General features: G+C 41.5%; 1 protein-coding gene across 2 annotated transcripts in view; it reads right to left on the reverse strand.

The window, feature by feature from the left end:
• TRAPPC12 (trafficking protein particle complex subunit 12) overlaps positions 1-27,101 on the reverse strand; it is a 496,716-nt gene that overhangs the window by 164,917 nt on the left and 304,698 nt on the right. For both annotated transcript variants that reach the window (XM_053709729.1, XM_053709728.1), the window contains one exon: positions 3,842-3,915. In XM_053709729.1, the coding sequence (XP_053565704.1) occupies positions 3,842-3,915 (74 nt within the window). The remainder of the gene's footprint in view (positions 1-3,841; positions 3,916-27,101) is intronic.

Below are 27,101 nucleotides of genomic sequence, written 5' to 3' on the forward strand. Positions count from 1 at the left end.
ACAATGGCTGGGGCACTCACCACCTCCTAGAAACCAGACACCAGCAAACTAGAATTCTCTGTCGCCACACAGTCAGGAATGCGGAAATGGGAGACCAGAACGTACACACGCCCGGTCAAAAGGTGAACCGTACAATCCAAAAAAGGCGCGCCCAACCGTAAGGTTGCGTCACTTCGAAAGGCTGTTATGTTCCAAAAAGCCATAAGCCCAGTTAATGCTACACATAAGCAGATTGAATCACATAAACATGATTAAACCCAACCCCCCCCCCCCGTTCAATAATCCCCCTCAGGAGATATTAACCCTTGATTCCAAGATACTAAAGGAGTCCCACTGAGACACTGTATTTTTCATGTGAGTTCGCAGGAACAAATGAGTTACAGTACAATCCTGAAGAAGTAAAATGAACCGATCTTACCGGAATCTACACCTTGGAACAGGAACATGGCCCTTCATGTGTGACGGATAGTAGCCTCGCCTTCGCCATGGACTTGAGAGAAGGAAGCAGGCAGCGAAGCAAAGTTTGACAACGCTGATTGCTTGTGGAGTTGTTAAAATGAGTCGGGATGGTTTCGCAGAAAGACTCTTTCTGCATCTCTGGACTCTAACTTTCATCCAAGCCCTCACTGAGAGACTGACAGGATTACTTAAAACTCCCGTCCCATGTCAAAGAGTACTACCCTCCATAAGAGAGTAAAACAAACTTCTGACACTTCTCTGCCAACCTCCTGGGACAAAATGCAAAGAATGACTGGGGGATGACTGAAGTGGGAGGAGTATTTAAGCCTTTGGCTGGGTGTCTTTGCCTCCTCCTGGTGGCCAGGTTCTTATTTCCCAAAAGTAATGAATGCAGCTGTGGACTCTTTCCATTTATGAAGAAAAACAGACTAACGTCCAAAAAGATAACAGACAGAAAATCTTTATTGTGGTCGAATTGATGCCATGTTTAGTGTTTTATTGAGGCCTCATGCGGAGGATTCTGAATCTGCAGCAATCAGCCTGGAGGATGAACTTCATCTCTATTTGAAGGAACCAGTAATTTACAGAAAAAGTAATCCTCTAGAAAATGAGGCACGCTACAAAAGACGACTCATGCTAGAAGATACCTCTGTTCTCCTTTCTCTGTACCAAGTGAGCATGTTTTTAGTGAAGTGTAAGCAATATATGGAGAAAAAAAAAACAGAAGTTGTTTAACAGGAGAACATGCTGAAATGTTATGCTTTCTGCAATATAATGTTGTTCTACTTAACTGGGAGTATTGAAGAAATTGTGTTCTAGTGACTGTATAGCTTTGTTGCAGTAGTGACTTAAATTTATTTTATAATCAGACTGTGTACTTTAAAAGGTTATTTATGCCATGATTCTATTTTTTGCGAAACAATTTAATAATTTATTTTTCAAGCACTTTATTTTTCACAGTTGTTTTCTTTTAATGTTTAAAATTGTAATAAACATGTTCAGTTTATACCATATTTGTGTAGAAATTGTGTTGATTTTTAAAATTTTTAAAAAATGTACAGAATATCGTCCCAGTATATCGGTTATCGACCTGAAAGGCGACCGATAATCGGTATCGGCCCTGAAAAAACTATATTGGTCTATCCCTAATAAACAGTATAAAACCTCCTTTAAAAAGCTTGAGGAAATTAAACCATTTACCCCCACCTAAGTAGCTTCGACATGAACAATGCGTGCTGAACCAAGCTAAAACATTAGTTCCAAAAGCGTTGCAAACAACCGACTGTTTAAATTGTCATGAGCGCGCCAAAAACCTGTATAACCGAGCAAACGTATGCTAATCTGATGTGCGTACATCAATGCGCAGGAAAAAGATGTGCGCTAACCCAACAAGCAAACCCGGCACTCGAAAATACCCGCAGCTCCTAAGAAAATAAGGGACGTGCGCTAACTCGATGAGGGTAAACTCGACGTGTGCAATCCAGACGCTAAGTGCAAAAGCAAGGGAAATAGTAAAAGATCTGTCAAGGCCCATATCTATCTATCTATCTATCTATCTATATATATATATATATATATATATATATAAACTCTTAAAATCAAAAAGTGCCCATAACAAAGCTAAATAAATGTCTAAATGAACTATTGTTAAAAATAAAGTATATTTACCAACAGACACTCGTCCACTAGCAGTCAAGTAGCAGACAGCCAAACCAGTACTGAAATATATCAGCAGAGGTTATGGAATAGGAGTATATCTGTAAATCCATGAAGGGAGGCAGAAGACACATTCTTGTGAGTGATTTCAGAGGGTTTATGAAAGATTTCCCATGAGGTGAAAACAAAGCAACATAAACCATAACCCAAATGCACTGTACTCTGAGGGGAACTGGGCCTCAACATAGACTGATAATACTTTTCTCTGAAGAATCATATTCACATCTTCATTCTTCAACCAAGTACAGTGGCGGCAAAATAAAGACTAAGGTATGTTTGAAGTGGGAGGGCTTTTATAGAGCTCTTGGGGTTTGGGAATCTTTGCCTCCTCCTAGTGGTAGAGAAGAGTAATTCCCATGAGTAATCAATTGTGGACTCTCATCACCTGTATGAAAGAAATATTAAGTTAAGACTCGATCTGAATCTCATTGGCTAAATGTAAACATTTTTTTGCATAATGTCTGCTGGTTCCCAGAGGAAGATTTTCTTTAGTGTCCAAATAATGTGTTTACACTCCCTTTACATAATCTGTCAGACTTCCTGCATTAGCAAAGCACTTTGAGTGCATCCTTGAAGTCTGTCTCAGACACTGCTGCCAGAATGTCCAAAAGGCCTTTCCATTCTATATAGATGAAACAGCGAAGCCAAGTGCTTTGAGTGTTAATGTATATATTGCCAACAAAAAACAAAGCAAAACTAAAAATAAGAACAGAGCCTGGTCCTTGATTATAGTCAGTAGTAGATGCACTTTATCAAAAGTGCACTAGACGATGAAGGCTCTCACAATCTAACATATCCAGCGACTGACTGTGGAAAGGTAAAAAATTACCTAGAAACAAGAACATTCCCAACGAATTTCACCTGAACACTAATAACAAAGTAGAGAAGGGAAATATAAGCATTTGTTCAGCTGCATACCAACCAGATTTAGCCAGCACACTATAGGCATAGATGGAAAACAGACTGTATAGTAGTATTTCAAATGGGTTTATGATTCGTTGTTTTATTTGATTTTAAGTATTATTCCAAGCAGCGTGTCACACAATCCGATAGTGTGAATTGAGAGCTTTGAAGTAAAAAACGGCATTATCTTAAGACTCTTGTGTTTATTAAATAAGTTAATATAGCACTTTTAAAATTGTTAGCACTATTCAAATTGAGAATAATAATTTGCTGTCTTCAATTAGGAGTCTGGAGAGAATACATTTAAACAGCATTGAGTTAAAGAGGAGGAAAAAACAAAAAAACAAAACAAAACCTTGAAATGTCCATATGTGAAATGAGAGCTGCTTTATAGTTCAGCCTTGAATCACTCAGCTGTGCTGCAATGTGTCTGAAAGCCTTTGCCTTAAACTGCCCTTTGTTTGTGAACATAAAAGACTGGTATTTAATACATTTATTATAAATTGTATTAAAATACAATTCTGAATGTTGATATAAGCAGGTTCACATATGCATGTGTAACAGAAGCTGCAAATGTTTCCAAGCTAAATAATGCACTATATATACACTGTTTTGCAGAATACGTATTTAAGCTTAGAATCTTAGAGATTGTTTTGTATTGGTGTGCAGTCAGACATTTCAGAGCAACTCAGGTTATTGTACCTAACTAGGCGTTCTATTCCTGTATATACGGTAACCCTGCAGTTTGCCGCCGCCCACGTACCTTCATCATTAGCAGACAGTTTGCCATGGAGTACATCACCCGGCCCAGACGTGACTTCCACAGCTGAACAGAGGCTGCAAAATAAAAATCAGCTTGTGAATGTGCACAAATAAATTAGAGGTTCGTTCTAGCTATCAATCATTGGTTCTATGATTTTTGATTGAAAAGACTACCCTTGTTAACACTGCTAGAATGCAGGCTAGAATTTTTAATACTCTGTAGGATGCTACTTAAAATATATATATATATATATATATATATATATATGCAATAATGACATAAGCATGCATTCATATAGCTATATCACAAGATATAACACTGAACACTTTCTTAAAGAAAAAAAATAAAATGTGTACATTAAAAAATGTAGGACAAGATACATTTAGGACATTATAGGGATGTCTGGGCCATATCAGTTATGCATTTTATTATTTTATTTGGCCGTATAAATCAGAGGAGAAACTGCTAAACTTATCTACAACACTCTATTGTTCTGCAGCTGGAAGCCCATATAGAGCAAACATCTGCAAAACCTACAAGGATCAAAGGGGCTCAATATTCTTTCATTGCTGAAGGGACCTAAAATAATTTCGATCAGTCTGCAACTACACAGAACCTTGTGAACTAAAATGGTCCATGGACATATTATTCAGTATGCTCAGTGTATACTGCTTTCATAAGAAGCTGAACACCAGCAGACTGAGATACTGATATGTACTACATTTCACCTGCATTATTGTGTAGGAAACATTACACCAAGCACTGTGCATTCCAATGCAAATAAATGTATTTGTTGCCTATAAAACTGCACCTATAACTTAAAGGGATACTGAACCCAAATTTTTTCTTTTGCGATTCAGATAGAGCATGTAATTTTAGGCAACTTTCTAATTTACTCCTATTATCAACTTTTCTTCATTCTCTTGGTATCTTTATTTGAAATGCAAGAATGTAAGTTTAGATGCCGGCCCATTTTTGATGAACAACCTGGGTTGTTCTTGCTGATTGGTGGATAAATTCATCCACCAATGAACAAGTGCTTTCCATGGTTCTGAACCAAACAAATAGCTTAGATGCCTTCTTTTTCAAATAAAAATAGCAAGAGAACAAAGAAAAAATGCTAATAGGAATAAACTAGAAAGTTGCTTAAAATTGCATGCTCTATCTGAATCACGAAAGAAAAAATTTGGGTTCAGTGTCCCTTTAAGCTTGCATACACAGTCATTTTAAATGCATATAATCAATTTAGAAATTACACTGACAGTCCAAAAATATTCTAGTACACTGAATGCCAAGTACACTGAATGCCAAGATTGCAACATCAGAATTATTATTGTTTGTTACAAAAAGTTATTTTGATTTACTAATCTTTTTTGTGCAAGAGCAAAAGGTAAGGAAGATTTTTACCCTTGTGGTAATTGCACTTTCAAATGGGAGCGTCCTTTTGAGGAATGGCATAATTGTGCAAATTCATTATTTGTTTTATAACATCAAATTAAAATGTGGTGAAACTAAAAGGGTTATATCATATCCTACAATAAAAAGTGACATTAACTATACCTCACTAAAATCAATGAAAATGTGTCTGGGAAACGTTAAAAAGCATTCAAACACTATTGATTTTAAATTTGTGGAGAGAAAAAAAAAACCATCAGGAAGAGTACAAGTATGCAGTGAGAACAATATTTAAATCCATCAGCTGAGTAGTAGCTAAAAGTCCCTGAATGACTCTACTCCCCATAAAACTCTCATGTATGTTTCTCTGCTAAAGAGACTCAACCACTTTAAAGGAACACTAAATACAGGAGAATAATTGGAAAATGCACAATAAAAACAAAATTTATGCTTACTTGATAAATTTATTTCTCTTGTGGTGTATCCAGTCCACGGGTTCATCCATTACTTGTGGGATATTCTCCTTCCCAACAGGAAGTTGCAAGAGGACACCCACAGCAGAGCTGTTTATATAGCTCCTCCCCTAACTGCCACCCCCAGTCATTCGACCGAAACTACCTTATCTGCATGGAAAATCAGATAAGGGGACGCACACTGTAAAGCAGATAACTCCGAAACTCTTCGAGCCGAGGAGATAGCCACTAGAAAAAGAACTTTCCACGATAAAAGTTTAATATCTATGGAATGCAGAGGTTCAAACGGAACCCCTTGAAGAACCTTAAGAACTAAATTTAAACTCCATGGCGGAGCAACAGGTTTAAACACAGGCTTAATTCTAACTAAAGCCTGACAAAACGCCTGAACGTTTGGAACCTCAGCCAGACGTTTGTGCAAAAGAATAGACAGAGCAGAAATCTGTCCCTTTAAGGAACTAGCAGACAATCCTTTCTCCAATCCCTCCTGGAGAAAAGATAATACTCTAGGAATCCTGACTTTACTCCATGAGTAACCCTTGGATTCACACCAATGAAGATATTTACAACATATCTTCTGATAGATTTTCCTGGTGACAGGCTTTCGAGCCTGAATTAAGGTATCAATGACCGACTCGGAAAAACCACGCTTTGACAGAATCAAGCGTTTAATCTCCAAGCAGTCAGACGCAGAGAAATTAGATTTGGATGTTTGAAAGGACCCGGAAGTAGAAGGTCCTGTCTCAGCGGCAGAGTCCATGGTGGAAAGGATGACCTGTCCACCAGATCTGCATACCAAATCCTGCGTGGCCACGCAGGAGCTATCAAAATCACTGAAGCTCTCTCCTGCTTGATCTTGGCAATCAAACGAGGGAGCAGAGGAAACGGTGGAAACACATAAGCCAGGCTGAAGGACCAGGGCGCTGCTAGAGCATCTATCAGAGCTACCTTGGGATCCCTGGACCTGGACCCGTAACAAGGAAGCTTGGCGTTCTGACGAGACGCCATGAGATCCAGTTCTGGTTTGCCCCATAGATGAATCAACTGGGCAAATACCTCCGGATGAAGTTCCCACTCCCCCGGATGAAAAGTCTGCCGACTTAAAAAATCCGCCACCCAGTTCTCTACTCCTGGGATATGGATAGCTGAGAGATGGCAAGAGTGAACCTCTGCCCATAGAATTATCTTTGAAACCTCCAACATCGCCAGGGGGCTCTTTGTACCCCCCTGATGGTTGATATAGGCTACAGTCGTGATGTTGTCTGACTGAAATCTGATGAACCTGACCGCAGCTAGCTGAGGCCAAGCCTGAAGAGCATTGAATATCGCTCTTAGTTCCAGAATGTTTATCGGAAGGAGGGCTTCCTCCTGAGTCCACAAACCCTGAGCCTTCAGGGAGTTCCAGACTGCACCCCAGCCCAGAAGGCTGGCATCTGTCGTCACTATACTCCATTCTGGCCTGCGGAAGCTCATTCCCCTGGACAGATGGACCAGAGATAGCCACCAGAGAAGAGAATCTCTGGTCTCTTGATCCAGATTTAGCAGAGGGGACAAATCTGTGTAATCCCCATTCCACTGATTGAGCATGCAAAGTTGCAGTGGTCTGAGATGTAGGCGGGCAAACGGAACTATGTCCATTGCCGCTACCATTAAGCCGATTACTTCCATACACTGAGCCACTGACGGCTGAAAAGTGGAATAAAGAGCACGGCAGAAAGTTAGAAGCTTTGACAACCTGACCTCTGTCAGAAAAATCTTAATTTCTACTGAATCTATCAGAGTTCCTAGGAAGGAAACTCTTGTGAGAGGGGAGGGAGAACTCTTTTCTTCGTTCACCATCCACCCGTGAGACCTGAGAAAGGCCAGAACAATGTCCGTATGGGACTTGGCTATTTGAAAATTTGATGCCTGTATCAGAATGTCGTCTAAGTAAGGGGCCACCGCTATGCCCCGTGGTCTTAGAACCGCTAGTAGGGACCCTAGAACCTTCGTAAAGATTCTTGGTGCCGTGGCTAACCCGAAGGGAAGAGCCACAAACTGGTAATGACTGTCTAGGAAGGCGAACCTGAGGAACCGATGATGATCTCTGTGTATCGGAATGTGGAGATAAGCATCCTTTAAGTCCACGGTAGTCATATATTGACCCTCCTGGATCAGAGGTAGGATGGTTCGAATAGTCTCCATCTTGAAGGATGGGACCCTGAGAAATTTGTTTAGGATCTTGAGATCCAAGATTGGTCTGAAAGTTCCCTCTTTTTTGGGAACTATAAACAGATTTGAATAGAATCCTTGCCCCTGTTCCTCCCTTGGAACTGGGTGGATCACTCCCATGACCAGAAGGTCTTGAACACAACGTAAGAATCCCTCTCTCTTTATCTGGTTTGCAGATAATTGAGAAAGATGAAATCTCCCTTTTGGGGATCAGGCTTTGAAATCCAGAAGATATCCCTGGGAAACAATCTCCAGAGCCCAGGGATCCTGGACGTCTCTTGCCCAAGCCTGGGCAAAGAGAGAAAGTCTGCCCCCAACTAAATCCGGTCCCGGATCGGGGGCTACTCCTTCATGCTGTCTTAGAGGCAGCAGCAGGTTTTTTGGCCTGCTTTCGCTTGCTCCAAGCCTGGTTAGGTCTCCAGACTGGCTTGGACTGGGCAAAATTTCCTTCTTGTTTTGAAGTAGAGGAAGTTGAAGCTGCGCCACTCTTGAAGTTCCGAAAGGAACGGAAATTAGTCTGTTTGGTCCTTAATTTGTTGGACCTATCCTGGGGAAGGGCGTGGCCTTTCCCTCCAGTAATATCAGAAATGATCTCCTTCAGTCCAGGCCCGAAAAGGGTCTGCCCTTTGAAGGGGATGTTGAGAAGCTTAGACTTTGAAGTAACGTCAGCTGACCAGGATTTAAGCCATAGCGCCCTACGCGCCTGAATGGCAAAACCTGAATTCCTAGCCGTTAGCTTAGTTAAATGAAAAACGGCGTCAGAAAAAAATGAATTGGCTAATTTAAGAGCTTTAAGCCTGTCTAGGATATCATCCAACGGTGTCTCCACCTGAAGAGCCTCTTCAAGAGACTCGAACCAGAAAGCCGCTGCAGCAGTGACTGGGGCAATGCATGCAAGAGGCTGGAGAATAAAACCTTGTTGAATAAACATTTTCTTAAGGAAACCCTCTAATGTTTTATCCATTGGATCTAGGAAAGCACAACTGTCCTCGACGGGGATAGTTGTACGCTTAGCTAGGGTGCTAAAACCTCCTTGAGCAACAAGCGGAGGTGTTCAAGCTAAAATTTGAATGCTGTCATTTCAGAGTCAGACTGGAGTAATGCCTTCACTAAATCAGAAATGTTACCCAAAAATAGAAGCTCTCCTGCTTCGGCTTCTGTACATTGTGAGGGTATATCAGACATAGCTACTAAAGCGTCAGAAATCTCTGTATTTGTTCTAGCCCCAGAGCTGTCTCGCTTTCCTTGTAACCCTGGCAGTTTGGACAATACCTCTGTGAGGGTATGATTCATAACTGCCGCCATGTCTTGTAAGGTAAATGCATTGGACGCGCCAGATGTACTTGGCGTCACTTGCGTGGGAGACATAGGTTCTGACACATTGGGAGAGCTAGGTGGTTTAACCTCCCTTTTGTCAGTCTGAGAAACCTCTGGTGATAAATCCTTAAAACCCATAATATGGTCTTTATAACTTATAGAAAGGTCAGTGTATTTGCCACACATTCTAAGAGGGGGTTCCACAATGGCTTCTAAACATAATGAACAAGGAGTTTCCTCTATGTCAGACATGTTTAACAGACTAGTAATGAGACCAGCAAGCTTGGAAAACACTTAATAAATGTGAAAAAGCAATTAAATAAAAACGGTACTGTGCCTTTAAGAAAAAAAAAAAAACCCTCATAAACTGCAAAACAGTGATAAAAAGTAGTAAACTCTACAAAATTTTTACAGTGTGTATAAGAGACTAAAGCAGCATTGCACCCACTTGGAAATGAATGATTAACCCCTTAGACCCCAAAATGGATTAGAAAAACGGAAAAAACTTTAAAAAACAGTCAAACACACTGCCACAGCTCTGCTGTGGCCCTACCTGCCCTTAAACACGATTTTTGCAGGAAAAAACACCCTCTATAGTGGTCCTAGATGCCAGAGGACTCCTTTAGGGAAGCTGTATGTCTCAGTCTAAATATCAACTGCGCATAAAGTGCGCGGAAATAGGCCCTTCCCACCATGCACTGAATGTCAGAGGGCCTTTTTTAGGAGTGATCTAATAAGCCATGTGGAAAACTAGGCCCCCAAAAAAAGATTTATCACCCTCAGAGAAAAAAACGTTTTTACTATAAAACATGCAAACGTTTTTACACTAAGTAATATGAGTAGTAACATGAATATTACCCTTTTTTGCAAGCATGGTCTCAGTTGCTGTTAAATCACTGTATCAGGCTTACCTCAAATATACCAGGAACTGTCAGCATTTTCTAGACCTTATCATCTCTCTAGAAAAAAAATATACTGAACATACCTCAAAGCAGGCAATCTGCAGACCGTCCCCTCAACTGAAGTTTTCTTTCCATACTCTTCAGTTATGTGTGAGAACAGCAATGGACCTTAGTTACAAACCGCTAAGATCATCAAACCTCCAGGCAGAATTCTTCTTCCAATTTCTGCCTGAGAGTAAAATCAGTACAACGCCGGTACCGTTTAAAAATAACAAACTTTTCGATTGAAAAAAAAATGTGTACATTTTGATAATGAGAAAATATTGGAAAGGTTGTTTTTTTTTATTGCATGCTTTAACCCCAACATCACCCAATACGACGTATATATATATATTGTGCGGTAATTTGATTATTGTACCGCACCGCATATATATACGTTGTTGCTTCAGGAAGCTCCAGCATATGGAGCCGGAGCGCGATTGGTGCTCCGCCTCCATATGAAGGCAGATGCCTGATCGTTACAGATGGTGTGTCACCGTCTGTAACGATCGTTGCTGGTACCGGTGGGAGGTGAAGGCGAGTAGGCGGTCCAGCAGGGGAGGCAGGAGGGAGTGGGAGGACTAATCCTGCTGTCATTTTTTTTTTTTTTTAAAGGGACAGGGAGGGATGTGGCAGATACGCTTCAGAAAAGGGGATCTGAGGGTGTGGGGGACCCTAAAGTAAAGATTGCAGGTCGGGGGACACACTACACTATGGAAAATATGATCAAACTTTCAAAAATAATAATATATATGTATTTTTTTTTTAAAAAAAGGTAGTTGATAGGTACTGGCAGACAGCTGCTAGAACCTAAGATGGCGCCTAGCAGTTAGAGGGGGGAGGTTTAGAGAGCTATTTGGGAGGGATTAGGGAGGTTGGGAGGTAAATGGGGATTCTACACTGCAGAAATTATACAAAAATAAAAAAATAATAATTTTATCTAAAAAAAAAAAGCCTTATTTGCATACTGACAGACTGTCTGCCAGTACCTAAGATGGGGGTTACCAGTGGGGGCCTTGTGAAACAAAAGCTTTAACCAAGATGTCAAAGAAATGCCAGAGGCTTTCTGACCTTTCCTAGAACCAGAAAAGACAATAAATAGACAAGAAGTCTTCCTGAAATCCTTAGTAGCCTCCACATACTATTTCAAAGCTTATACCACATCCAAAGAATGTATTGATTTCTCAAGAGAATTCTTGATTCGGTGCACAAAGAAGGAACAACAATTTCCCTACTAATGTTGTTAGAATTCACAACCTTAGGAAGAAATTTAAACTAAGTCCGTAAAACAGCATTATCCTGATGGAAAATCAGAAAAGGAGACTCACAAGAGAGAGCAGACAATTCGGAAGCTATTCTAGCAGAAGAGATAGCCAAAAGGAACAACACTTTCCAAGAAAGTAGTTTAATATCCAAAGAATGAATAGGCTCAAACGGAGGAGCCTGCAAAGCATTCAAAACCAAATTAAGACTCCATGGAGGAGAAATAGACTTAATAACAGGCTTGATACGGACCAAAGCCTGAACAAAACCGTGAATATCAGTGAATATCAGGAAGTTTAGCAATCTTTCTATGAAATAAAACAGAAAGAGCAGAGATTTGACCCTTCAAAGTACTTGCAGACAAACCTTTATCCAAATCGTCCTGAAGAAACTGTAAAATTCTAGGAATTCTAAAAGAATGCCAAGAGAATTTATGAGAACACCATGAAATATAGGTTTTCCACACCCGATAATAAATCTTCCTTGAAACAGACTTACGAGCCTGCAACATAGTATTGATCACTGAGTCAGAGAAACCTCTATGACTAAGCACTAAACGTTCAATTTCCATACCTTCAAATTTAGTGATTTGAGATCCTGATGGAAAAACGGCCCTTGAGACAGAAAGTCTGGCCTTAAAGGAAGTGACCAAGGTTGGCAACTGGACATCCGGACAAGATACGCATACCAAAACCTGTGAGGCCATGCTGGAGCTATCATAAACACATGTAATTGTTCCATTATGATCTTGGAGATCACCCTTGGAAGAACTAGAGGCGGAAAAATATAAGCAAGTTGGTAAGACCAAGGAACTGTTAACGCATCCACCATCTCTGCCTAAGGATCCCTGGACCTTGAAAGGTATCTGGGAAGTTTCCTGTTTAGATGGGAAGCCATCAGATCTATTTCTGGAAGACCTCACATCTGTACAATCTGAAAAAATACATCTGGATGGAGAGACCACTCCCCCGGATGCAAAGTCTGATGGCTGAGATAATCCGCTTCCCAATTATCTACACCTGGGATATGAATCGCAGAAATTAGACAAGAGTTGGATTCCGCTCAAGAAAGTATCTGTGATACTTCTCTTCTTTCATTACTAAAGGACTGCGAGTCCCTCAATGACAATTGACATTTGCCACAGTTGTGACATTGTCTATCTGAAAGTGAATGAAAAGTTCTCTCTTTAATAGAGGCCAAGCCTGAAGAGCCCTGAAAATAGCACGGAGTTCTAAGATATTGATTGGAAACCTCGACTCTAGAGGATTACAACCCCCTTGTGCTGTCAGAGACCCCCAGACAGCTCCCCAACCTGAAAGACTTGCATCTGTTGAGACTACAGTCCAGGACGGACGAACAAAAGAGGCCCCTTGAATAATACGATGATGGTCTAACCACCAAGTCAGAGAGAGTATTATGCTGTGATTTAAGAATATCAATTGTGATATTCGAGTATAATCCCTGCACAATTGATTTAGCATGCAAATCTGCAGAGGTCTCATATGAAAACGAGCAAAGGGGATCACGTCTGATGCTGCAGTCATGAGACTAAAACTTCCATGCACATAGCCACTGAAGGGAATGATCAAGACTGAAGGTTTCGACAGTCTAAAAACAAATTTCATTTGTCTCTTGTCTATTAAAGACAGAGTCATGGACACAACCTAAAAAGGTGACCCTTGTCTGAGGAATCAAGAAACTTTTTGGTAAATTGATCCTTCAACCATGTCTTTGAAAAAACAACACTAGTTGATTTGTGTGAGATTCTGCTAAATAAAAAGATTGAGCCAGTACCAAGATATTGTCCAAATAAGGAAACACTGCAATACCCTGCTCTCTGATTACAGATAGAAGGGCACAGAGAACCTTTGAAAAGATTCTTGGAGCTATCGCTAGGCTAAATGGAAGAGCGAAAAATTGGTAATGCTTCTCTAGAAAAGAATTTCAGAAACCGATAGTGATCCGGATGAATCGGAATGTGAAGATAAGCATCCTGTAAGTCTATTGTGGACATGTAATGACCTTGCTGAACAAAAGGCAGAATAGTCCTTATAGTCACCATCTTGAAAGTTAGGTCCCTTACAAAACGATTAAAAAACTTCAGATCCAGAACTGGTCTGAATTAATTTTCTTTCTTTGGGACAATGAATAGATTTGAATGAAAACCCAGACTCGGTTCCTGAAGTGAAACTGGTATAATCACCCCTCAAAGCTCCAGATCTGAAACAAACTTCAGAAAAGCCTGAACTTTCACAGGATTTGTTGGAATGTGAGAGAGAAAGAATCTTCTCACAGGAGGTCTTACTCTGAAACCTATTCGATAACCTTGAGAAACAATGCTCTGAATCCACTGATTCTGAACAGAATCTGCCCAAATGTTTTAAAATAATTTCAATCTGCCCCCCAACAGTTAAACTGGATTGAGGGCCGCACCTTCATGCAGTCTTGGGGGTTGGCTTTGGTTTCTTATAAGGCTTGGATTTATTCCAACTTAAAGATGGCTTCCAATTGGAGCCAGAGTCCTTAGGGGAAGGAGTGGTTTTCTGTTCTCTATTCTGACGAAAGGAACAAAAACGATTAGAAGCTTTAGATTTACCCTTAGACTTTTTATCTTGGGGCAAAAAAACTCCCTTCCCCCCAGTGATAGTGGAAAACAGAATTTATGCTTACCTGATAAATTACTTTCTCCAACGGTGTGTCCGGTCCACGGCGTCATCCTTACTTGTGGGATATTCTCCTCCCCAACAGGAAATGGCAAAGAGTCCCAGCAAAGCTGGTCACATGATCCCTCCTAGGCTCCGCCCTACCCCAGTCATTCGACCGACGTACAGGAGGAAATATGCATAGGAGAAACCATATGATACCGTGGTGACAGTAGTTAGAGAAAATAATTCATCAGACCTGATTAAAAAAACCAGGGCGGGCCGTGGACCGCACACACCGTTGGAGAAAGTAATTTATCAGGTAAGCATAAATTCTGTTTTCTCCAACATAGGTGTGTCCGGTCCACGGCGTCATCCTTACTTGTGGGAACCAATACCAAAGCTTTAGGACACGGATGAAAGGGAGGGAGCAAATCAGGTCACCTAAATGGAAGGCACCACGGCTTGCAAAACCTTTCTCCCAAAAATAGCCTCTGAAGAAGCAAAAGTATCAAATTTGTAAAATTTGGCAAAAGTGTGCAGTGAAGACCAAGTCGCTGCCTTACATATCTGGTCAACAGAAGCCTCGTTCTTGAAGGCCCATGTGGAAGCCACAGCCCTAGTGGAATGAGCTGTGATTCTTTCAGGAGGCTGCCGTCCGGCAGTCTCATAAGCCAATCGGATAATGCTTTTAAGCCAAAAGAAGAGGTAGAAGTTGCCTTTTGACCTCTCCTTTTACCAGAATAAACAACAAACAAAGAAGATGTTTGTCTGAAATCTTTAGTGGCCTCTAAATAGAATTTTAGAGCACGGACTACGTCCAAATTGTGTAACAAACGTTCCTTCTTTGAAACTGGATTCGGACACAAAGAAGGTACAACTATCTCCTGGTTAATATTCTTGTTGGAAACAACTTTCGGAAGAAAACCAGGCTTAGTACGCAAAACCACCTTATCTGCATGGAATACCAGATAGGGCGGAGAACACTGCAGAGCAGATAACTCAGAAACTCTTCTAGCAGAAGAAATTGCAACCAAAAACAAAACTTTCCAAGATAATAACTTAATATCTACGGAATGTAAGGGTTCAAACGGAACCCCTTGAAGAACTGAAAGAACTAGATTAAGACTCCAGGGAGGAGTCAAAGGTCTGTAAACAGGCTTGATTCTAACCAGAGCCTGAACAAACGCTTGAACGTCTGGCACAGCTGCCAGCCTTTTGTGAAGTAAAACAGATAACGCAGAGATCTGTCCCTTCAGAGAACTTGCAGATAATCCTTTCTCCAAACCTTCTTGTAGAAAGGATAGAATCTTAGGAATTTTTATCTTGTTCCATGGGAATCCTTTAGATTCACACCAACAGATATATTTTTTCCATATCTTATGGTAAATTTTTCTAGTTACAGGCTTTCTAGCCTGAATCAGAGTATCTATTACAGAATCTGAAAACCCACGCTTTGATAAAATCAAGCGTTCAATCTCCAAGCAGTCAGTTGGAGGGAAACCAGATTCGGATGTTCGAATGGACCCTTGAACAAGAAGGTCCTGTCTCAAAGGTAGCTTCCATGGTGGAGCCGATGACATATTCACCAGGTCTGCATACCAAGTCCTGCGTGGCCACGCAGGAGCTATCAAGATCACCTGAAGGCCCTCTCCTGATTGATCCTGGCTACCAGCCTGGGAATGAGAGGAAACGGTGGGAATACATAAGCTAGGTTGAAGGTCCAAGGTGCTACTAGTGCATCTACTAGAGTCGCCTTGGGATCCCTGGATCTGGACCCGTAGCAAGGAACCTTGAAGTTCTGACGAGACGGCCATCAGATCCATGTCTGGAATGCCCCATAATCGAGTTATTTGGGCAAAGATTTCCGGATGGAGTTCCCACTCCCCCGGATGGAATGTCTGACGACTCAGAAAATCCGCTTCCCAATTTTCCACTCCTGGGATGTGGATCGCAGACAAGTGGCAGGAGTGATCCTCCGCCCATTGAATTATCTTGGTCACTTCCTTCCATCGCCAGGGAACTCCTTGTTCCCCCCTGATGATTGATATACGCAACTGTCGTCATGTTGTCTGACTGAAACCTTATGAATTTGGCCTTTGCTAGATGAGGCCAAGCTTTGAGAGCATTGAATATCGCTCTCAGTTCCAGAATGTTTATCGGGAGAAGAGATTCTTCCCGAGACCATAGACCCTGAGCTTTCAGGGGTTCCCAGACCGCGCCCCAGCCCACCAGACTGGCGTCGGTCGTGACAATGACCCACTCTGGTCTGCGGAAGCTCATTCCCTGTGACAGGTTGTCCAGGATCAGCCACCAACGGAGTGAATCTCTGGTCCTTTGATCTACTTGAATCGTCGGAGACAAGTCTGTATAATCCCCATTCCACTGTCTGAGCATGCACAGTTGTAATGGTCTTAGATGAATACGTGCAAAAGGAACTATGTCCATTGCTGCAACCATCAATCCTATTACTTCCATGCACTGCGCTATGGAAGGACGAGAACAGAATGAAGTACTTGACAAGAGCTTAGAAGTTTTGATTTTCTGACCTCTGTCAGAAAAATCCTCATTTCTAAGGAGTCTATTATTGTTCCCAAGAAGGGAACTCTTGTTGACGGGGAAAGAGAACTTTTTTCTATGTTCACCTTTCCATCCGTGAGATCTGAGAAAGGCTAGGACGATGTCCGTATGAGCCTTTGCTTTTGACAGAGACGACGCTTGAATCAGGATGTCGTCCAAGTACGGTACTACTGCAATGCCCCTTGGTCTTAGAACCGCTAGAAGGGACGCTAGTACCTTTGTGAAAATTCTCGGAGCAGTGGCTAATCCGAATGGAAGTGCCACAAACTGGTAATGCTTGTCCAGAAAAGCGAACCTTAGGAACTGATGATGTTCCTTGTGGATAGGAATATGTAGGTACGCATCCTTTAAATCCACCGTGGTCATAAATTGACCTTCCTGGATGGTAGGAAGGATCGTTCGAATGGTTTCCATTTTGAACGATGGAACCCTGAGAAATTTGTTTAGGATCTTGAGATCTAAAATTGGTCTGAATGTTCCCTCTTTTTTGGGAACTATGAACAGGTTGGAGTAAAATCCCCATCCCTTGTTCTCCTATTGGAACTGGATGAATTACTCCCATCTTTACCAGGTCTTCTACACAATGTAAGAATGCCTGTCTCTTTATTTGGTTTGAAGATAATTGAGACCTGTGGAACCTTCCCCTTGGGGGTAGTTCCTTGAATTCCAGGAGATAACCTTGAGAAACTATTTCTAGTGCCCAAGGATCCTGAACATCTCTTGCCCAGGCCTGAGCAAAGAGAGAAAGTCTGCCCCCCACCAGATCCGGTCCCAGGATCGGGGGCCATCCCTTCATGCTGTTTTGGTAGCAGTGGCAGGCTTCTTGGCCTGCTTACCCTTGTTCCAGCCTTGCATCGGTCTCCAGGCTGGTTTGGGTTGAGAAGTATTATCCTCTTGCTTAGAGGATGTAGAAGTAGAGGCTGGTCCGTTTCTGCGAAAGGGACGAAAATTAGGCTTATTATCTAGCCTTAAAAGACCTATCCTGTGGGAAGGGCGTGGCCCTTTCCCCCAGTGATGTCTGAAATAATCTCTTTCAAATCAGGACCAAACAGTGTTTTACCCTTGAAAGGGATGTTAAGCAATTTTGTCTTGGAAGACACATCCGCTGACCAAGACTTTAGCCAAAGCGCTCTGCGCGCCACGATAGCAAACCCTGAGTTTTTCGCCGCTAATCTAGCTAATTGCAAAGCAGCATCTAGAATAAAAGAGTTAGCCAATTTAAGTGCTTGAACTCTGTCCATAACCTCCTCATACGAAGATTCTTTATTGAGCGACTTTTCTAGTTCTTCGAACCAGAAACACGCTGCCATAGTGACAGGAACAATGCATGAAATTGGTTGTAGAAGGTAACCTTGCTGAACAAACATTTTTTTAAGCAAACCCTCTAATTTTTTATCCATAGGTTCTTTGAAAGCACAACTATCTTCTATGGGAATAGTAGTGCGTTTGTTTAGAGTAGAGACCGCCCCCTCGACCTTAGGGACTGTCTGCCATAAGTCCTTTCTGGGGTCGACTATAGGAAATAATTTCTTAAATATAGGGGGAGGAACAAAAGGTATGCCGGGCCTTTCCCATTCCTTATTTACTATGCCCGCCACCCGCTTGGGTATAGGAAAAGCATCGGGAGGCACCGGAACCTCTAGGAACTTGTCCATCTTACATAATTTCTCTGGAATGACCAAATTGTCACAATCATCCAGAGTAGATAATACCTCCTTAAGCAGTGCGCGGAGATGTTCTAATTTAAATTTAAATGTTACAACATCAGATTCAGCTTGTTGAGAAATTTTTCCTGAATCTGAAATTTCTCCCTCAGACAAAACCTCCCTCCTGGCCCCTTCAGATTGGTGTGAGGGTATGTCAGAAACGTTATCATCAGCGTCCTCTTGCTCTTCAGTGTTTAAAACAGAGCAATCGCGCTTTCTCTGATAAGTAGGCATTTTAGATAAAATATTTGCAATAGAATTATCCATAACAGCCGTTAATTGTTGCATGGTAATAAGTATTGGCGCACTATATGTACTAGGGGCCTCTTGTGTGGGCAAAACTGGTGTAGACACAGAAGGGAATGATGCAGTACCATGCTTACTCCCCTCATCTGAAGAATCATCTTGGGCAATATTATTATCTGTGGCATCATTGTCCCTACTTTGTTTGGACACTATGTCACAATTATCACATATATTTAAATGGGGAGACACATTGGCTTTCATACATATAGAACATCGCTTATCTGATGGTTCAGACATGTTAAACAGGCTTAAACTTGTCAACAAAGCACAAAAAACGTTTTAAAATAAAACCGTTACTGTCACTTTAAATTTTAAACAGAACACACTTTATTACTGAATATGCGAAAAAGCATGAAGCAATTGTTCAAAATTCACCAAAATTTCACCACAGTGTCTTAAAGCCTTAAAAGTATTGCACACCAAATTTGAAAGCTTTAACCCTTAAAATAACGGAACCGGAGCCGTTTTTACATTTAACCCCTATACAGTCCCAGGTATCTGCTTTGCTGAGACCCAACCAAGCCCAGAGGGGAATACGATACCAAATGACGCCTTCTATAAGCTTTTTCAGTGGTTCTTAGCTCCTCACACATGCATCTGCATGCCTTGCTTTCCAAAAACAACTGCGCATTAGTGGCGCGAAAATGAGGCTCTGCCTATGACTAGAGAAGGCCCCCATCTGAAAAAGGTGTCCATACAGTGCCTGCCGTTTTTTAACAACAAAAAAAAGTTATAATCTGCCAAATATGCTTAGCAAAGTAATCGTTTTAGCCCAGAAAAATGTCTACCAGTTTTTTAAGCCCTTATAAAGCCCTTTATTCTTTTACTTAATCTAAGAAAATGGCTTACCGGTCCCCATAGGGAAAATGACAGCCTTCCAGCATTACAAAGTCTTGTTAGAAATGTGGCCAGTCATACCTCAGGCAGAAAAAGTCTGCCAACTGCTTCCCCCAACTGAAGTTACTTCATCTCAACAGTCCTGTGTGGAAACAGCAATCGATTTTTGCTAAAATCATCTTCCTCTTACAAACAGAAATCTTCTTCTCTTTTCTGTTTCAGAGTAAATAGTACATACCAGCACTATTTTAAAATAACAAACACTTGATTGAAGAATAAAAACTACATTTAAACACCAAAAAACTCTTAGCCATCTCCGTGGAGATGTTGCCTGTGCAACGGCAAAGAGAATGACTGGGGTAGGCGGAGCCTAGGAGGGATCATGTGACCAGCTTTGCTGGGCTCTTTGCCATTTCCTGTTGGGGAGGAGAATATCCCACAAGTAAGGATGACGCCGTGGACCGGACACACCTATGTTGGAGAAATAATATAATAATCCAACTGAGAACCAAATAAATTATTACCCTGGAAAGATAGAGATAGTAATCTAGATTTAGATACCATGTCAGCATTCCATGATTTAAGCCATAAAGCTCTTCTAGCCAGAATAGCTAAAGACATAGATTTAACATTAGTCTTGATGATATCAAAAATAGCATCACAGATAAAATGATCAGCATGTTTAAGCAAACGAACAATGCTAGACAAATCAGGATCTGTTTCCTGATGTTTTAAGCTATCCAACCAAAACGTTGATGCAGCCACAACATCAGCCATAGAAATGGCACACCTGAGCATATAGCCAGAATGTAAATAAGCTTTTCTTAGATAATATTCAATCTTCTTATCTAAAGGATCCTTAAAATAAGTACTATCTTCCATAGGAATAGTAGTATGTTTTGCAAGAGTAGAAATAGCCCCATCAACCTTAGGGACTTTTTTCCAAAACTCTAAATTAGCCACTGGTAAAGAATATAACTTCTTAAACCTAGGAGGAGGATTAAAAGAAGCACCAGGCTTAGACCATTCTTTAGCAATCACATAAGAAACCGCATCTGGAACAGGAAAAACCTCAGGAGTAATCACAGAAGGTTTAAAAATAGAATTTGAACATTTACTGGTTTTGTTATCAAGAGGACCAGACTCCTCAATACCCAAAGTAACCAATACTTCTTTCAACAAACACCAAATATATTCAAGTTAAGAAGATTTATCAATTTCAATGTCTGAAGTAGGATCTTCTGAAGCAGAGAGATCCTCTTCAGAGGAGGATATTTTAGTATGTTGTCGGTCATCACAAATTTCATCAGTTTTATGTGAAGTTTTAAAAGACCTTTTACGTTTATTAGAAGGTGGAATAGCAGACATAGCCTTCTGTATTGCATCAGCAATATCATTTTTCATATCAACAAGGATAACATGTATATTAGATGTTGAGGGAACAACAGGTGCTGTACTAGTACTAATAGAAACATAATCGGCATGCAAAAGCAACTGACCTAGTAGAATGAGCAGTAATTTGCTGCGTAGAGGCTGACCTGCCTCCAAGTAAGCTTTGTGAATCAAAAGTTTCACCCAAGAGGCCAAATAAACAGCAGATGCTTTTTGAACCTTCATAGGGCCAGAAAAAAAGAACAATTTCTTTGCTAAAGTTGTCAGGAGCCTGCAAAACCCTTAACACCAAGTTAAGATTGCGTGGAGGAGAAAAAGGCTTGATAACAGATTTAATACAAACCAAAGCCAAAACAAAACTATGAATATCAGGAAGATAAGCAATCTTTCTGTGCAACAAGACTGAAAGAGTAGAAATCTGCCCTTCAGAGAACTGGAAGATAGGCCATTATCTAGACCATACTGCAAAAACTGCAGAATCCTAGGAATTCTAACAGAATGCCAAGAAAAACCATGGATCTATACACCAGGAAATAAAGGCTTTCCAGAACTTGTGATAGATCTTCCTAGTTATGAGCCTGAATCAAGGTTTCAATCCCAGAATCAGAGAAACCCCTATGTGTAAGGGATAAACTTTTAATTTTCATGCCATCAAGTTCAGAGACTTAAGATCTGGATGGAAAACCGGACCTTGGGACAGTAGGTCTGACCGTAGAGGAAGAGACCAAGAAGGGCAACTGAACATCTGAACCAGAGCTGAATATCAAATCCTGCGAGGCCACACTGGGCAATCTGGATTTTATTTTAAAACATTTCCTTTATTTGGACAAGAAGTTAAAGCATTGCAATATTTTGGGTGTTGTCCCCCTTATATCATGCAAAGCCCAACATGTTGCAATATTTTACCTTGTTGTCAACATTAAAGAATTACAGTATATTGAAGTGGAGGTACTGCAGAGACCTCTGTCTTCAACAGCACTACATATACACAGCTGCTGAGAGGATATTGGAAATGTTACAATCAGGATTAGATGATTTCTCTAGCCTTATCTTGCAAATTACTCTGGGAAGAAGAACAAAAGGTGGAAACAGATAAGCAGGCTGAAAAGGCCATGGAACTACTAGAAAATCCACTAACTGTGTGGAAGGATTCCTGGAACTCGCAAAATACCTGGGAAATTTGTTGTTCAAATGAGAGGCCATCAGATCTATCTCTGGGAGACTCCAAAGATCCACAATCTGATTGAACACATCCTAGTGAAGAGAACACTTCCCTGGATGTAGAGATTGACGATTAAGAAAGTCAGCCTTCCTGCTATTTACTCCTGGAATATGAATTGCAGGGACTACACAAGAATTGGTTTCTGCCCATGAGAGAATCAGAGACATCTCTATCATTGCCAGGGAATTGCGAGTTCCCCCAATGGTTGCAATAAGCTACTGCTGTGACATTGTCCATCTGGAAACGGAGCTGAGACTCCCTCTTCAACAGAGGCCAAACTTGAAGAGTCCTGAAAATTGCACAGGTTCTAGAACATTGATTGGTAACCTCGCCTCCCGAGGATCCCTAACTCCCTGTGCTGTCAGAGACCCCAAACATCTCCCCAACCTGAAAGACTTGCATCTTTAGTGATCACAGTCTAGGAAGGATAAGCAAAAGAAGACCCCCTGAATGATAAACTGATTATCCTGCCACCAAGTTAGATTCTGACTTGTACTGGGATCCAAAAATATTGTTTGAGACAGCTGAGTATAATCACTGCACCATTGACAAAGCATACAAAGCTGAAGAGCACTCATGTGAAATCGAGCCAATAGAATTGCATCTGAGGCTGCAAACATGAGACCTAAGACTTCCATAGACAGAGCCACTGAAGGAAACGAGAGAGACTGTAGGTTCAGACAAGCTGACACCAATTTAAACCTTCTCTGCTCTGTTAGAGAAAGACTCATGGATACTGAATCTATTTGAAAACCCAAGAAAATTACCTTTGTCTGAGGAATCAAAAAAACTTTGGAAAATTGATCCTCCAACCATGCTGTTGAAGAAACAAGTCTGTTGGTGTGAGATTCTGCAAAAGGAATAGATGGAGCTTGAACTAAGATTTCGTCAAGGTATAGAAACACTGCAATATCATGAGACCTGATCACACACAAAAGCCACTCTTAATAAAAAACTAAAAAATTTGCTAGACAACCAGTAAGTAGAAACAGCAGCTACATAAGCAATATAAATAGCTGACCTGGGAATATAACCTGCATGTACAAAGGCCCTTCTATGAAAAGACTTTCTGTCTGAAGGGTCTTTAAAAGAAGTGTTGTCTTCCAAAAGAATAGTAGTACATTTAGCCAGAGTGGAAATGGCCATATTCACCATTGAAACAGTTTTTTCAAATAATTTTAAATTAGCAGCAGGTAAAGGACATAACTTTTTAAACCTTTCAGAAGGAATAAAAATATACCTGGTTGGGACTATTTCTAAGAAATCATATCAGACAACATCAAGTGCAGGGAAAACTCATAAAAACTGATTTTAAATAATTACAAGGCTTATCAGAAAGTTTAGGATCTTTAAAACCAAAAAGGACAAGATTATAAGAGGAGTACAAAATATTGCTTTAGCTAAAGCAATATTTGCGCTCCACTTTGTAATACCTGCTCATTTGGGGCTCAATTTTAAATCTAAAAACATAATTTATGCTTTCCTGATAAATTTATTTCTCTTGTAGTGTATCCAGTCCACGGATCATCCATTACTTATGGGATATTCTCCTTCCCAACAGGATCACCCACAGCAGAGCTGCTATATAGCTCCTCCCCTAACTGTCATATCCAGTCATTCGACCGAAAACAAACAGAGAAAGGAGAAACCATAGGGTGCAGTGGTGACTGTAGTTTAATTAAAATTTAGACCTGCCTTAAAAGGACAGGGCGGGCCGTGGACTGGATACACTACAAGAAAAATAAATTTATCAGGTAAGCATAAATTATGTTTTCTCTTGTTAAGTGTATCCAGTCCACGGATCATCCATTACTTATGGGATACCAATACCAAAGCTAAAGTACACGGATGATGGGAGGGACAAGGCAGGATTAAGCGGAAGGAACCACTGCCTGAAGAACCTTTCTCCCCAAAACAGCCTCCGAAGAAGCAAAAGTATCACATTTGTAAAATTTGGAAAAAGTGTGAAGCAAAGACCAAGTTGCGGCCTTGCAAATCTGTTCAACAGAGGCCTCATTTTTAAAGGCCCAGGTGGAAGCCACAGCTCTAGTAGAATGAGCTGTAATCCTTTCAGGGGGCTGCTGTCCAGCAGTCTCATAGGCTAGGCGTATTATGCTCCGAAGCCAAAAGGAAAGAGAGGTTGCCGAAGCTTTTTGACCTCTCCTCTGTCCAGAGTAAACGACAAAGAGGGTAGATGTTTGACGAAAATCTTTAGTAGCTTGTAAGTAAAACTTCAAGGCACGGACTACGTCCAGATTATGTAAAAGACGTTCCTTCTTTGAAGAAGGATTAGGACACAATGATGGAACAACAATCTCTTGATTGATATTCTTGTTAGAAACCACCTTAGGTAAAAACCCAGGTTTGGTACGCAGGACTACCTTATCTGCATGAAAAATCAGATAAGGAGAATCACATTGTAAGGCAGATAGCTCAGAGACTCTCCGAGCCGAGGAAATAGCCATCAAAAACAGAACTTTCCAAGATAAAAGTTTAATATCAATGGAATGAAGGGGTTCAAACGGAACTCCTTGAAGAACGTTAAGAACCAAGTTTAAGCTCCACGGGGGAGCAACAGGTTTAAACACAGGCATAATTCTAACCAAAGCCTGGCAAAATGCCTGGACGTCTGGAACCTCTGCCAGACGCTTGTGCAAAAGAATAGACAGAGCAGAAATCTGTCCCTTTAAGGAACTAGCTGATAATCCTTTGTCCAAGCCCTCTTGGAGAAAAGACAATATTCTAGGAATCCTAACCTTACTCCATGAGTAATTCTTCGATTCACACCAATAAAGATATTTACTCCATATCTTGTGGTAGATTTTCCTGGTAACAGGCCTTTGTGTCTGTATTAAAGTATCAATGACTGACTCGGAGAAGCCACGCTTTGATAGAATCAAGCGTTCAATCTCAGAGAAATTAGATTTGGATGATTGAAAGGACCTTGTATTAGAAGGACCTGTCTTAGAGGCAGAGTCCATGGTGGAAAGGATGACATGTCCACTAGGTCTGCATACCAAGTCCTGCGTGGCCACGCAGGTGCTATCAGAATCACTGATGCTCTCTCCTGTTTGATTTTGGCAATCAGTCGAGGGAGCAGAGGAAACGGTGGAAACACATAAGCCAGGTTGAAGAACCAAGGAGCTGCTAGAGCATCTATCAGCGTCGCTTCTGGGTCCCTGGACCTGGATCCGTAACAAGGTAGCTTGGCGTTCTGGCGAGACGCCATGAGATCCAACTCTGGTTTGCCCCAACGATGAATCAACTGAGCAAACACCTCCGGATGGAGTTCCCACTCCCCCGGATGGAAAGTCTGACGACTTAGAAAATCCGCCTCCCAGTTCTCCACGCCTGGCATATGGATTGCTGACAGGTGGCAAGAGTGGTACTCTGTCCAGCAAATTATTTTTGAGACTTCTAACATCGCTAGGGAACTCCTGGTTTCCCCTTGATGGTTGATGTAAGCCACAGTCGTGATGTTGTCCGACTGAAATCTGATGAACCTCAGAGTTGCTAACTGAGGCCAAGCCAGAAGAGCATTGAATATCGCTCTTAACTCCAGAATATTTATTGGAAGGAGTTTCTCCTCCTGAGTCCACGATCCCTGTGCCTTCAGGGAATTCCAGACTGCACCCCAACCTAGAAGGCTGGCATCTGTTGTTACAATTGTCCAATCTGGCATGCGAAAGGTCATACCCTTGGACAGGTGTACCTGAGACAACCACCAGAGAAGAGAATCTCTGGTCTCTTGATCCAGATTTAGCAGAGGGGACAAATCTGTGTAATCCCCATTCCACTGACTCAGCATGCATAATTGCAGCGGTCTGAGATGAAGGCGCGCAAATGGCACTATGTCCATTGCGGCTACCATTAAGCCGATTACCTCCACACACTGAGCTACCGAAGGGCGCGGAATGGAGTGAAGAACACGGCAAGCATTTAGAAGTTTTGATAACCTGGACTCAGTCAGGTAAATTTTCATTTCTACAGAATCTATAAGAGTCCCTAAGAAGGAGACTCTTGTGAGTGGGGATAGAGAACTCTTTTCCTCCTTCACTTTCCACCCGTGCAAACTCAGAAATGCCAGAACTATCTCTGTATAAGACTTGGCAACTTGAAAGCTTGACACCTGTATCAGGATGTCGTCTAGATACAGAGCCACCGATATGCCTCACGGTCTTAGAACCGCCAGAAGTGAGCCCAGAACCTTTGTAAAGATTCTCGGGGCTGTAGCCAACCCGAAGGGAAGAGCTACAAATTGGCAATGCCTGTCTAGAAAGGCAAACCTTAGAAACCGATGATGATCTTTTTGAAGGTAGGCATCCTTTAAGTCCACTGTGGTCATGTACTGACCTTCTTGGATCATGGGTAAAATGGTCCGAATAGTTTCCATTTTGAAAGATGGAACTCTGAGGAATTTGTTTAAGATCTTTAGATCCAAAATTGGTCTGAAGGTTCCCTCTTTTTTGGGAACCACAAACAGATTTGAATAAAAACCCTGTCCATGTTCCGTCCGCGGAACTGGATGGATCACTCCCATAACTAGGAGGTCTTGCACACAGCGTAGGAATGCCTCTTTCTTTATCTGATTTGCAGATAGCCTTGAAAGATGAAATCTCCCTTGTGGAGGGGAAGCTTTGAAGTCCAGAAGATATCCCTGAGATATTATCTCCAACGCCCAGGGATCCTGAACATCTCTTGCCCACGCCTGGGCGAAGAGAGAAAGTCTGCCCCCTACTAGATCCGTCGTCGGATAGGGGGCAGTTCCTTCATGCTGTCTTAGAGGCAGCAGCAGGCTTTCTGGCCTGCTTGCCTTTGTTCCAGGACTGGTTAGGTTTCCAGGCCTGCTTAGATTGAGCAAAAGTTCCCTCTTGTTTTGAAGCGGAGGAAGTTGATGCTGCACCTGCCTTGAAATTTCGAAAGGCACGAAAATTAGACTGTTTGGCCTTTGCTTTGGCCCTGTCCTGAGGAAGGG

The sequence above is a fragment of the Bombina bombina genome, chromosome 4, assembly GCF_027579735.1.
Source record: "Bombina bombina isolate aBomBom1 chromosome 4, aBomBom1.pri, whole genome shotgun sequence".
Classification (NCBI taxonomy): domain Eukaryota; kingdom Metazoa; phylum Chordata; class Amphibia; order Anura; family Bombinatoridae; genus Bombina; species Bombina bombina.